We start from the raw sequence: 14,565 nt of genomic DNA on the forward strand, positions 1-14,565 counted from the left end.
GAACTTGAGAAACACTGTTTAGTAGAGTGACTACAAAGAAGCAGCACAAGGGAATGGGGGTTACTGAACTGTTCTAATCCTGATTGTGGTGGTGGTGGTGGTTACACAGATACAAACATGTATTAGAACTTACAGAAACAGGGGCTGGGGGTGGAGCTCAGTGGTGGAGCACTTGGCTAGCATGCACAAGGCCCTGGGTTCCATCCCCAGTCCTGCAAAAAGAAAAAGGAAGGAAAAGAAATGTACACACATCAATTTTAGCCTATGTTAATTTTTAAAATAAAATAAGCACTTCATAAATGCCAATACTCTGTACAACCAGAGAAATGAAAAGTTGTGCTGCAATTGTGTCCAATGAATTGAAATGCATTCTGCTGTCATGTATAACTAATTAGAACAAATTAAAAAATAAAAATAAAATAAATGCCCATACTCAAAGCTTGCCTCTCTGGGAACTGTAAAATTTTATTCCCCTTTTTACAGACACCTGCCCCTTACAAAAGGTCTATGTGTCTCTTGCTCATCTAGGTCTCAATTAGTAGATCCACTGCTTCTCGAGAAAAACAGAGCTACTACTATCTTTGATCTACTAATATGTCCAAGGAACAGGAAGGCCCTGGAGGGAACCAAAGTTCCCAGGTCACTATGACAAGGCACGCTGAGATCTCCTAAAGGGCAAGAGTACTGAGGCTTTAATAAACGTTCATTCCTCCTCCCTTCTCTTTTCCATTCCTTTAATCACAGCAAAACGATTGAAAAATAAATCTGATTACAGTGAGATTTTGGTGCACATATTCACAATCTGCAACAACTATTAAAGACCCTTTGATTTCCCTCACAGAGAAGTCCAAGTGTTGGATAAAATATGCATCCTTCTCAGTCAAGTCTCTCTGGGTGCCAAGATCTCTCCTGTCTGCACTCTTGGGTTTAATTATTTACAGTGAGAAGCATCTACCTTCCACTGTCCTCCAGTTAGTATCTTCAATTTTTAAGCCATGCATTTTTGTTTTTCACTAGAATCTCAACCTCTAGTGATTACTTAGCAAATTCTTTCAACACCTCACTGCACCAAATATTAGGGAAGGAGTAAATTTTTACGTCAGAAATAAACTGGAAAAAAATTTTGGTACATAAAAATTAACTATTTAAGAGACAGTTACAGTGGCATATCCCTATAATCCCAGCTACTCAGGAGGCTGGGGCAGGAGGATCACAAATTTGAGGCCAGCCTGTGCAACTGAGCATGATATAAAATTTTAAAAGGGCTGGCACCCCTGGTTTCATCCCTCATATGGTCAAAAAAAAAAAATCAACCTTTCAGTAATTGACTTGGGATATGTGTGTATTTGACTTTATTCATTTGTAAATTCTTTACTAGACACTAACATAAAAGAAAAACAGAATTTCCTATCAGCAGCAATCATTGTGATTTAGAAATATAAAAACTGCCATTGGCATTCCAATCCAAGATCTTCCTCTCAAACTTGTATATAGGTACTGACAGATCCCTAAGGGATTATTAATAGAGTCTTCAACTTTATTGCTTCCAGGGCTGGTCTCTAATTTTCTTCTAACAATTCTATTTCAATCCAGTTAACTAAGGAAAAAACTTCTCTTTGAGACCCACTTAATATTCATAGTAGAAACTTCCCCTAAAGCCACCCTAAGGAAAAGGAACACTACCTTTTGTCCCCAAAAAGGGCAGGTGCATTCCTTTTAAGACTACCTCAAACCTTCAGGTACCTTCTTTAGTCCCCATCAAAACACATTAAACTCAAATCTCATTCTCCCTGAACCCTTCTCTGACAAGCACTGACTATGCATTACTATCTCAACCAACTATTTTTCCCTATAGGAGAAAACCTTTCTGCTTTGTAACTCGAGTTTCAGGGGGCTACACTGTCTTACTCTGAATAACTGGCTCTAGCAATGACAGAACAGACATCTTCGACAACAGTGAATGGTATTTTGGGGCCAAGAGACTTTTAAACATATCCAGCACACAGGAGATGCCTTCTCTAAATCTACAAAGCAGACTCCTCTGGGATATAAAGAGACTTAGCTCTCATTTTGGTTGTTCAGACTTTCTTCTAGGACTTTAAGAAGACTTGGGAATTTTTCCATCAATATGAAGCAACAAAACCTTTACAAATCTATACATCGCTGCCACCCCTGATGAGAAGTTTGGAATAGAACTTTGGTTAGATAAGGGTGCTCTGAATGAAAAGACATGTAATTATAGAGAAAAGGATGTTCCTAGATAATAAAATGATAGTATAGGAGAATCCCAGCAGGCAAGAATCAGAATGAAGCTAATGAGTGTAGAAGGAATAGAAATGGACACTTTCAACACACAGCTATTTTGGACAGGGCCCATATGGAGGTGATCCCTAAAATTTGTAGTACCTCATTACCTTATGCCTGGAACATGATAAGGTCATGATCAACATGTACTCAATGAACTGCCAAAAGTATTGTGAAAATGCCCAAAAGTTGAAACTGAAATGAGAAGGTACCAGCCTCTGAAATGGCGTTGACTTATCATTGTAAGAGTCACTAAGTAAAGGTTTACAGAAAAACTATCTTCCACTTTCTCTTATTTATCCACAATGACAACATTGGTTTTCTGAGTTCAAATCTTAGCTCTACCACCTAACTGAATGGCTTTTGGCAAATTATCCCACCTGTCTTTGCCTTGGTCCGTTACACATGCAATCTGGACTATTAATAAAGAAGCAAGTAGACTAATAACTGAAAAACATCTAGGACCTGGTACACAGAAGGTATTAAAAAATTTGAGTAATTATTAGAGCTGGGGATGTAGCTCGTTGGTAGAGTGTTTGCCCCGCATACACGAGGCCCTGGGTTTGATCCCTGGTATCACATACACACACAAAGGTAGGTATTACTTTAGCTCATTCCTCCATCATCTCTACCCGTACATGCATGTAACCCAGCACTCCCCTCTAACTTAATTGCTACATATGGAATCCTCAAAAGAATGGGGACTGACATGAGAAAGTCTGTGCCCAAAGGACAAACAGCCACAGGCCTTTTTCAACAGTCTGGGGCCCTGTTTGGTTGAGCCATTTTTCCTTCATTCATCAAGAACAAGACTCGGGAACGCCCTGACTGGACTTGTGGTGTTCTTGCCACCACTGTCCAAGAGGCCCCCCTGAGTTTGGAAGCCCTCCCCTCTCCAAAGAAGGTCTTTTGTCTCACCAAGGCTGTTTTCACTGTGGCATGATCTCAGAAAGCTTTCTTTTGTGTTCTGTTTAAACACAGAATGACAGTCCACTAACATAATGTCTAAAAACTTTGGCTTATCTTTTTGTAAAAGCTACTGTATCAAATCTGTCGTAAAAATAGCAGAATGACCCATTCTGTAGCATAGGGAAATTCTCACAGGGTAACCAAGAGTCTGGGATGGAAGTTACAAAGACTGATGCAGAATCAGCTACTCTCAAGTACACTGGGAGTCACCAGGGGGTGGGGGCCCATGGGCACAGAGGTGTACAAAAGCTGGGAGTCAAATGAAGAGAAACAGCGTTGCTAAGCCACTTGCTTTCATAGAGACAGCAATTTTCTTTTTTTTTTTTTTTCATCAGGATCTTGATGGGGCCTCCAGAGGCCTGGGGGAATATAGGGCTGGTAAGACCAGGAACATGGTGATGAGCTGAGGATGCCTGTTCTTAACATCCATGGTGGCATCTGTGCACCACTGTTCAACTTTATTTAGCCCTATTTGGGACACTACAGATAAAGTAATGAATAAAAGAGATGAAAATCCATCTCATCGCAGAATAGAAAAGACTTATTGGCAAATAAACAAATTAAGTAATTTAATTAACGTACTTTCTCAGATGGTGAGAAATGTAATGGAGAAAGGAAATCAGGAAAGAATCAGAGAAGACCACACCCCAGCAGGTATCCATGAGCAAATACCTGTAGGAGGCAAGTCATGCACAAACTGACAATCTGACAGAAAGCAAATGGAAAGGCCTGAGAGGGCTCACTGTGCTGGGGGAAAGCAATGTATCACTGTGCCTGAAGCATTGAGCTGGGGAGACGAGTACGCGAGGTCAGGGAGGCCAGATGGTTGGAATCTTATAGACCATTGGAAGGACTTAGACTCTTCATGAGATGCAGCAGGGCAGGACACCTGGAGATGCACAACTCAGTTTCCCCTTCAAGGTAGGACCAGCTGCAGAGAAGGACTTTCTACCTGCAATCAGCTTTTTGGGGGATCTGCCTCAGCTGGAGAAGGCCACCTGCCCAAGGTCATGTCTTCCCAGGGCAGGCCATATGCAGTAGCTGAGCAAGGATATTACCTGGGCCTGAAACAGAATTCTTTAATAGGCAACTCTTGCTCCAGGACTTCTGCAGTGTTGCCCAAGGCCTTGTCCCAGTTCAAGTTCTTCTTCTGCCCATCCTTTTTCTCTTTCCTCTCACAGGCATTGGTCATAGCAAATATCTTGTGCTCCAAGCTCTGTCTCAGTGTCTATTTCTAGACAAACCAGCCTGTTTGTGACAGAAACCACCAGAGCTTTTTGAACAGAGAAGTGCCATGATCTGACTGATTTTAGGAGAGGGCTCCTTTAGCTACTACAGACAGTAGAGAGGAATGGGACAGAGGAAAGAAGGTAACCATAAGGAAGTTGTTGCCGTAATCCAGGCAAGATGGTGGTCACATGGACCCAAGTGATGAAGCCAAAGATGGTGAAAGTGACTGGATTCTACAAATAGTTTGAAGATTGAAACAATGGGGTTTTCTGAAAGATTAGGTAAGGGGTAAAAAACAAAAAGAGGAATCAACACAGAATCCAAGCTTTGGGGCCTGAGCAAGAAAGGAGCAGAGAAGACCACACCCCAGCAGGTATCCATGAGCAAATACCTGTAGGAGGCAAGTCATGCACAATCTGAAAGCTTTGGGGCCTGAACAAGAATGGAGCAGCCATTTCCTGGGGTGAGGAATTCCAGGTGGAAAACAGATTTGGAGGATTAGTGGAGATCAGGAGCTTCCTTTGGGATCCATTAAGTCTGAGATGGCTATTGGACAACCAAATAGATAAGTCAAATGAGCAGACAGAGATATTGGTCTGGAGTTTAGGGTAGTGGTCTGGATTAGTACATAAATTTGAAAGATCAGCATATAAGTGAGACAGGATGAGGTCAAAGAAACAGAGCGGCTAGAAAAAAAAAAAAAAAGGAAGAACACCAGGAGAGTGTAATTTTTTTGAAATCAAAGGAAGAGTTTCACTGAAGAAGACGGGATACACTGTGTCTAGAACTGCTCATGGGTTAAAGAGGATCTGAGCTAGAACAGGGCTATAACTCAGTGGCAGAGCATTTGCCTAACATGTGCAAGGACTTGTTCCTCAGTACCCCAAAAAGAATAAGACCAGAGCTGAGAATGAATCAGTGGATTTAACATGGAGTTCATCAGTGACTTTGACAAAGAAATATGTGTCAAGGGTGATGGCAAAAACCTGAAGGGAAGAGATTTGAGGAAAAAATGGAGAGAAATTATAGTGGATATCATCAAACTGTCAGTGTTTGCTGTAAAGAAGAACAGAGAAGTGAGAGTGGTATCTAGAAGGGAATGTGGAACAAAGAGGATTTTGTAGAAGAGAAAGGATTCGATTACTAAGAGATGAGAAAGAATGGGATCCAGAACATGAATGAAGCAGTTAGACTTAAGAGCAGGGACTATTCTTCCAGAATAATAGGAGGAAGACAGAATAAACAGGCTGAAGAGCAAGAGATGATGGTCAAGGGCTTTGAGCTCCTGATGGCTTCTACTTTCACATTTACTAAAAACAAAAAAAACATTTGAGCAGACAGTCTCAAAGGTTGAAGGAAACAGGAGGTGTTAGTGGGTCATAAAATATAAGCTACGGAAGCAAATTAATGAGTAATTTGAGGGACGGTGCAGACAAGGTAGGATCAACAAACTGGAAATCCCAGTGAGGGCCACAGACAAGGTTAAGAAATAAAGAAAATGAACTATCAGGTTTTACAATATTCCCATTCCAACCATGGAATCCATGGCTGTCCTAGATGCTCTTGGACACTGTCAAGGATGCTCTGAATAAATTTCTACCTTAGGTGAGAAAGGAAAAGAAGACCTCTCACTCACACTTGTTTACATCATGTTGTGAGAACAAGAGCTTCAAGTGTGCCCAGGGAAAGGGCAAAGAACACAATTAAGACACAAACAGTGGCAGAGATTTAACATGGAGGACCTGTTGTTCTGGCCAGGAAAGGAGATGGTCTTACCCTCAGACAATAAGAGTAGTTATTCTTATAACTCTCCCTTCCAGAGCAAGCAATAGATTTAACCAAGTACACTAACCTGCCACTCAAAGGACCCTGCAGTGACTGGTCACCTATCTCTAAGTCTCAGTTTATAAAACTAAAAAAATAGGAGGTATTACCTAGCTCAGTTTTTCCCAAATTGTCTGGCCCTCAGAACAACCTAGAAACTCTTCAAAACAAATTCTCATATCTTTGATTTAGTAAGCATGGGTTTTGACCTAAGAATTTATATAGTTTATAAAGCTCCACAAGTGATTTTTATGATATGACAACTTTGGGAAGCTAACTGGCATCTATCTAAGGTCCTTAGAAATTATAACATTTTAAGTTCCTTTGATGAAATAATGCTTTTAAGAACATAACTAAAACCTTTTTCAAGGCTGAATATTCCTCTCAGTGTGATCAAGGAAACAAGCAACCCCATTTGCCCTGGCAGCAATATTACAACCATATGGGAAACCAGACTGAAAACAAAGCTGAAACTTAGAGGAGAGTTGAGTCAAAAAAAAAAAAACACAAAGAAAGGGAACCAGAGCCCTGACTACACCTCACCTGAACTCCACTCTGTCTCAGGGTTTTTCACCTACATGAGCCAATAAATACCCTTTGTTCTTTAAGCCAGTTTGAGTTGGGTTTTCTATTTCTGGTTTCTTGAAACAAGAAATGTCCTCCAAACCCTTCCCCAAACCAAAATTAAGCTCATGTGGAAATAATAGCATTTTCCTCTTATAGTAAGGTTCAAATGTGGGTGAGATTGACATATTTCGGATAAACTATATCAATTCTGCAGTTCAACTTTATGGATTATTCTATGAAATAAATGGTTTAATTTTTTGAGTCTTTATTCAGAAAAGTACTCCTCTTTAATGAGATAAAAAAACAAAGAACTGGGCCTGAAATGACAGACAAATCCCTGACATTGTAAGACAGGATATTTTTATATAAGAATCCAAGAAATTGTAGCATAACAAAATTGTGGCTACTTTCCTCTTCCTCTTCTTCAGGTTTCCTCAACACCCACTGGGCCCAAAAAGCAGATATGTTGACACTTTAATGTCAATCAAGAGACAAATGAATTAAGGCTTATTTTCCAAGTTATGAGGAATCTTCATGTGTTATTGGCTGGGGTGCATAAATTTAAAAGAGAGCTTTGGGTATTGCTTACAAACTTGAATCTCAAGATCTAAACAATACACAAGTCATTGTATCCTTGATAACAGTGGCTTAACTTTGCAATGCACAGAATGGCAACCTTCCTTTCACTCATTTCTCACTGTTTCCTACAACCTTGAGGTCAGGCATGACCCAAGGGCTAAGGACCAAAAAGTATCGAGATTTCAACATGAAACTTTAAATTGTCTAATATGTCATTTTTCTAGGAGAGACGTTTCCTTCATTGTGTGTCACTGCTGTCCTAAATCAGAAGTGCCCAAATATGAAAGTTAACCCTCCTAGTTTAGGAATAATAATGTTTTCGTTTTCTTAGCACAAGCTATTCGAATTAAGAATGTAAATTCACCACCAACAAAATAGCCACCCGCACATCGTACATTTGGCTTTTGAAAATTACTCCAGTAAGGTAGAAAAGATATCTGTTCTACCATCTGTGGAAGAAGTCCCTAGGTTAAATGTTAGGGACCCCTAGACATGCACCAGGATATAGTCTATCTCCATGGAAGCATCTTAACCTATCTTCAGACTCTTCTCTCTTCTTTCCATCTATCTCATTCCCATAGCTGAGGTCCATATGTGGAAAAGGAACAAACAAGGGAGTGAAATAAGCTGGAGAAGGAGTTAGGGGTCACAGAAAAAAAAAAAAAAAAAGGAAGCCTACAATGGACTCAAGAGTTCCTATATTCTGTTTCTCTGCTCATTTTCTAGAATTTCCCTGTCCATCATAAAGGTCTGCACCAAATAAGAAAATATGGGGCTCCAAATAAATCTGCTCAAAGTCTTTCCTTCTCCTGTTCTTTCCCTAAACTTAAAAGTTGCAGCATGATTCTAGGAACACAGAGCACCATGTCTTTTAATATTTCTAATAAATATTTTTCTCCCTTCAATTCATTGAGTCATCTGAGGACTGTCAGCCTTTGCAAGTCTGATTTCACATACAAAATAATAACATCAGTCAACCTTTTCTGTTAAGGTGTACTGGTCATTTTTGCAACTCAGCATCTGTTTGCCCTTCTCCTGGTAGCCTTACCCCAAATCCCCTCTTAGGTCCACACTTAATCCATGACCTCAAGGACCAAGTAAGAGACACATGCCTAAGTCATAGGAACACTTCATAACCCTGGATATGGCAGTCATTTGTCCCAAGAGCCTAAGGCCTTGAAAAGTCCCTGTGATCCTCTGGGACATTTGCTGAAACCAATCAAACTCTTGCTCTTTCCCAGTGGAGATGATCGGATAGCAGATGACTGACAGCCATTTTACACTAAAGAACATGTTTGGGAGTGGCTTCATCTTAGTGACCACTAAACCATAGTGGTAACAATATTTTACCATTTTGTCAACAATTTTTAAAAAGGAGATGATGAGAAAACAAGACTGGTACAACATAGGGCAAGCCTCTATTTTGTATTTGATTGAACCAAATGAAACTGCCAATATCTGACTATTTCTGCCTGGAAAAAAAAAAAAAGGCAAACTCAGATAGCTCAGCTTAATATCTGTACCTTTTGGAATAATTTCAATAATTTTCCTTGGCTTCAGTTGGTTTAGCATAGGTTTCTGTCATTTACAAATACCTTGAAAAATGTAAAATTTTCACAGTCACTTAAGAGGACACATCAATCTGTATGCGTGTGTCCTCGGAACTGACTGCAAAGAAGATACCTAGATACTAAAGTAACTCCACCCCCAGGTTATAAAAAATCAAATTCTTGAGGAAGATGATAATGTTGGATAGGAATCTATGAGACTTCACAGTCATTGCCTCATTCGATCTGCATAACCATCCTGTGAGGTGGATATGGACCCATTTTACAAAAAAGAAAACTGACCCAGAGCACTAAAAGTCATTGTACTGGATTTCCTAGATAGTGAAAAGCAGAGCTAAAATTCAACCCCAGATCCTCTAATTACAAAATCTCAAATTCCTCATATTTCATAATAACAAGATTGCCGAGAAATTATTCAAGGAACATTCCCTTTCAATTCAAAATATTTTGTCAGCACCCTCTCCTTTCTATGTACTCTGTTCTAGCTGGTAGGACTTAGCAGACACACCAAAGTCATTATTACCATGTTTCTAGTAACACAAGAAATACATCTAGGTTCATAATATCATTATTTTAAATTATAATAAAAATTCTAATTCAAAAACCTGTCAGTCAGGCTGGGGATGTGGCTCAGGTGGTAGCGCGCTCGCCTGGCATGCGTGCGGCCCGGGTTTGATCCTCAGCACCACATACCAACAAAGATGTTGTGTCCGCCGAGAACTAAAAAATAAATATTAAAAATTCTCTCTCTCTCTATCCTCTCTCACTCTCTCTTTAAAAAAAAAAAATTTTTAAAAAACCTGTCAGTGTTCGTGCCACCTGGACAAATGATTAACCATGACCTAAAAAGTACCTTGAACAAGACTAAAAATCTAGTTCTATCCCAGTCAGCACTAGAAAATCCAAAGAATGTGTTTTGATGGCCCAAAGATTTGCAAAATGGATCTGGAGGCATGGTCCTTGGGAGTTGGGGGCTCCATTCCAATGTGGCAGAAGCGCTGGGTCAGACTGAAAGTACATGCACATGGTTGTACTAACCCACCACAGGATTCCTCTTTGGCCTGGAGCAAGAGACCTACCCAGTTTTTTTTAAAGATTCACGAAGGTCATCTACTTGTCATACTCTGACTCATCTGATAAGTGAGGATCAACTGAAAGGAATTAGAAATCTCCGGGACTAAAGAGGGTGGGGACTTTCAGATGATGTGTATCAAGAAAAAATGGTCAAGTGCAAAGACTGGGAATGAGATGCTCAGATGCTGATCTTAGCTCTACTGCAGTCTTCATACCCTAAGGCCTGGTACTTAATTCCCTTCCCTTTCACTCCTTTCAGCCCTCCTCCCTCCCCTCTCCTGGATTAATTGTTTATCTGTAAAATAATACAAGCAGACCAGTTGATATCTAAGGCTCCCTTTAACTGCAAAAATTCTTGTTTCCACCACATGGTTGAAGGGAGTTCAGGCAGAAGCCCTATAAAGAACAGAATAGAGGAATCTCAAGTAGAGAAATATAAGCCAATTGCTGTGAAATAAAAGCATTAATCAGGTATAAGAAGTGAGATGTGACAAAAACACAATTCTTTGAAACATCCAAACTTCACTCAAAGATGCAAATGTCATAAGGACATCACCAAATTTTACTGGACTAAAGATATAACTTTGTTGAAGGTCAATACTATAAAAAATAAAAATAAAGAGTACATTCTCAAATCTGGGAATTCCTTAAAGACCTATTAGTAGAAAATGCTTAAAGAAGACTTTTCTACATGCACTTGGAAATTGGAAATATGAACAATAAGCAGGAGTATATTACTTTAAGTGTTGATAAATATAAAAATAGTACTTTCCTAACAAGTGCAAGGTCCTGGGTTCAATCCCCCAATACCTCAAAGAATATATATATACACTACTAGTTTATTTTCATGATCTATATACCATACATCATGCTAAGTACTTTACAATTTTAGCGTTCCATGTTCATATAGAATGCCACAGGATAAGTTCTTATTATCATGTCAATTTTGCAGTTGAACACCTGAGCCATGCAAAGTTACGTGCCTTCTCCAAGGTCACACAGCTAAAATGTAGTGAAGCCACTACTGCAACCTAGAGAACTTAACTCCTGAAGGCACTCCTAATTTTTTTTTCTTGAAAAGCATTATGAAAAAGATGAAGAAAATGCAAATAATTTTTACAGACATGGAATTTTTAAAACAGAAAAGCTAACCATGCAACACTCAACATTCTGCTCTCCCAATTGTGGCACAAAGTTAGTTCTGGTTTTCTACCTAAAATGCAATGCTTAACTAAAGGTATTTACAATTTCATCATATTTTATTTCATATTTTATTTCATATCATATGACTCTATAAGGCAAAATCAAAACAAGGGGAATACAGAAGACTCTTCAACCAACCAGGCTCAGGACATTTAGAGGACATATATCTAAAAATATATCAGATATGAAGACTAGGAATGAAGAGACTTGGGTTCAGATCTTAGAAACATGAAGTTTCTGAAAAAATATCCACCATCCATGGTTATGAAGCAGCAGGTGAATTTTACCCAGTAGGGACTTGCAAAATGCTTCTGGCCTTCTTTAATAACCTCACACATGTACAACATTTTTTTTTAGCTGTTGATAGATCTTTTTATTTTATTTTTTTATACTCAGTGCTGAGAATTGAACCCAGTGCGCCTCACACATGCCAGGCAGGTGCACTACCACTGAGCCACAGCCTCAGCCCCAACTTACCACAACACTTTTAGCACAAAACAAAAGAGAAACAGAGAAGACATACCATAATGGTTAAATTATGGACTCTATGGAGTCAGAATTCCCTAGGTTTGCCTCATACCTTTGCCATTTTCCTAGTAATATGAACCATGGGCAATTCTTAATTGCTAGATGCCTCCATTTTCCCATCTGTAAATTAGGGATAATAACACTACTTTCTTTAAAAGGATATTATAAAGGCAAAATGAATAGATAACTGTAAGATACTCAGAACAGGACTTGTCACATATGTAAATGTGTGCTGTGTTATTACTACTATACATATTGTTACAATATATTATCATAGAATAAAGATACATGGATGTCAACTACCAAGAAGAGAAGAAACTGGTTATTTAAAGACTAAACCATCCACCCAGGGAAAAGAATATATGTTTTAGATGTACAGGGACTTTGTAAATTAATCAGGGCAAGATTTCCTTCTGCCAGGCAGGAACAGAAACATGTAGTAAATCCTATTGCTATATTTAGCACATGAGATATATAGATATACATAAATATAATATATACATATATATTTGCACTGTGCAAACTTCCCACAATAAAAATAAATTCTTTCTGTTTCCAACACTGAAAAAGCTATCCAAAGAAAGAATTATTAACGGTCTCACCCTGCCTCCCCTTCCTTTCCAAAAGATTTTTGCAAAACCAGTGGGGTTTGTTGGCATTTCCAAACTTCTTCCCAGGAAGTCTGAAATGGGTGCTGCTAGGAGTTGCTGTATAATTACTTACTTGATTCTCTCTAAGGAGCTTACGCTAAGAATTGAAGAAAGAAAGCAGATTAACCATTTGAATACATGCCACGGCCCATCCACAAGCCCTCCCCCTCTCTCCTCCATAAATGGGGGCTTCCACAGTACCCACCCGTCAACCCCAATACGTGATCCAGGGAAATCAATTTATTGCTTTGGCTAATCCTGCAACAATAGGGGTTTCATTTTTATTGTAGGGCAATTAAGATGTCCGACGGGAAGGAGCAGGAAGGGAAAGGGGGGACTCCCCCATCCCCACAGACAGATTAGTCCCTGCAGTGGCAGCAGTGTCCGCTCTGTCTGTCTGGTGGTCGGTCACACGCAGCTCGCGGCTGCTACCTAGCAACGGAAAGCCAGGGAGAGAGCTCGCGGGTTCTCCTGTAGCCTCCTGGCCCTTTCCATTCATCCCAGCTCGCTCGCTCTCGGGCGCTGGCGCTCGCTCTCTGGCGCTGGCCCCCACCCCCAAGACCCCCATGCTCTCTCGCTCTTTCTCCCCTCCTTCTCTCCATGCCTTTCACTTGCTTGTCTTTCCCTCTCTCCTCAGCTTCTCTTACTGTTTTTATTCCCTCCACTTCTCCTCCCTTCCCTCTGTTTCTCCAACAACTTGAGAAGTTTAAAGCCATACTAGAAACTTTCTGCATTCGAGCCCCAAAACTGGCGGCGCAAACTGGCCCCATTCATGCACACAAAAGCCCCCACCTCCCTGTTGGAAAGCAAAACTCCTCAAGAAAATACTCCAGTATCTCAGCTGCACTCTCGGCCAATCCCGCCTCCCGGTCTTATCTTGGCTCGTAAATGATCTGTATCATGAGATGCGGTCTCTTGGGGGTCACCGCGGGACCAAGTTTCGCCGGTGATGGGAGGGGGAACCCTGGCCTGCGGCCCTGAGCGCGCTAAGCGATCTCCCTAGCCAAGCGCTGCAGGTGGAGAACTGCGCTCAGAGCTGCGAGGACGCTCAGACTCCAATAAAGAAATCCTTGGTAGGTGCAGGGTGCAGATCTGCAAAAAGATCCTCTTTTCCCGGTCCCAACTCCAAAGTGTTTTCCAGAAGGGTCAAGACAAACCCGCGTGGGAAGAAAGACGAGGATCCCTATGGGGTGAGCTGTCACCAAAACCAGTAGAGCTGCGTTCTCAAGTTGGCGGCTGCTGAGTTCCCGGGCCAGCGTTGGGGCGCTAGGCGCTAGTACGCTCACAGGGCAACCTTAGTTCCCCCCAAGAAGAGCAGCTGCCGCGCAGCCGCCCTACCCTGGTCGCTCCTCTCCGCTGAACTCTACCCCGCCGTGCACAAGGAAGTCCATAGCCCCTGCATGGCTCTGACCAGTGGGTGCTTACCTTGACCACTGACCCGCACCAGGCAAGCGGCGAGAGCCAGCAGTAGCTTGCACCTCACCGCCGCCGGGCGCTCCATCCTCGCGAAAGTCCCCGGCCTCGCCGTTCCTTCCCCGGGAGGTGGGCGCGCGTCCCTCACAGCACCAGCAGCGCCTCCTCTTGTGATGGCTCCTTGCGGTCCGCACCTCAGCTCGCCTCTAGCAGCAGAAAGCCTGCCCGGAGGCCTGAGGCATCCCGTTTTCTACCCGCGCCAGACCCCACCCTCCAGACAGTGCATAAAGCCCTTTAGACCCGACCGCCCCGGAACTAGCATGCGGGAATCCAGCGGGGCAGGCCCCCTGCCGCCTGGCCCGCCCCCTGCACTTTGCAGCGCGAGGAGGAGTGGGCCCTCGAACACAAGCGCGCTCATACATGCACACTCCACACACGCGTACACTCATGCACGGACTAATTCAGGCACACACACTGCTCACTGCCACACAAATTGATTCAGTCACGCAAGCGCGCACTTTTCACAGTCACACTAAAACACTGACATGGTCACTCTTATGCTTACTCATACGCCAGCCTTTGCGCTGCCTTCGCCTCTCTGCAGGATTTGCCTCCAAACAGAAGCAGGCTAGGCGTCCCACGGGGAAATCGGCCAG

At 41.7% G+C, this 14,565-nt stretch overlaps 1 protein-coding gene across 2 annotated transcripts in view; it reads right to left on the reverse strand.

Moving 5' to 3' along the window:
- LRP2 (LDL receptor related protein 2) overlaps positions 1-13,997 on the reverse strand; it is a gene marked incomplete at both ends in the record, with an annotated part of 198,841 nt that extends 184,844 nt beyond the window's left edge. For both annotated transcript variants that reach the window (XM_081262364.1, XM_081262363.1), the window contains one exon: positions 13,922-13,997. In XM_081262364.1, coding sequence (XP_081118490.1) covers positions 13,922-13,997 — 76 coding nt within the window. The remainder of the gene's footprint in view (positions 1-13,921) is intronic.
- Positions 13,998-14,565: the final 568 nt, after the last annotated feature.

Source organism: Spermophilus citellus (assembly GCF_964194105.1).
Source record: "Spermophilus citellus genome assembly, chromosome: 11".
NCBI classification, from domain to species: Eukaryota; Metazoa; Chordata; class Mammalia; order Rodentia; family Sciuridae; genus Spermophilus; species Spermophilus citellus.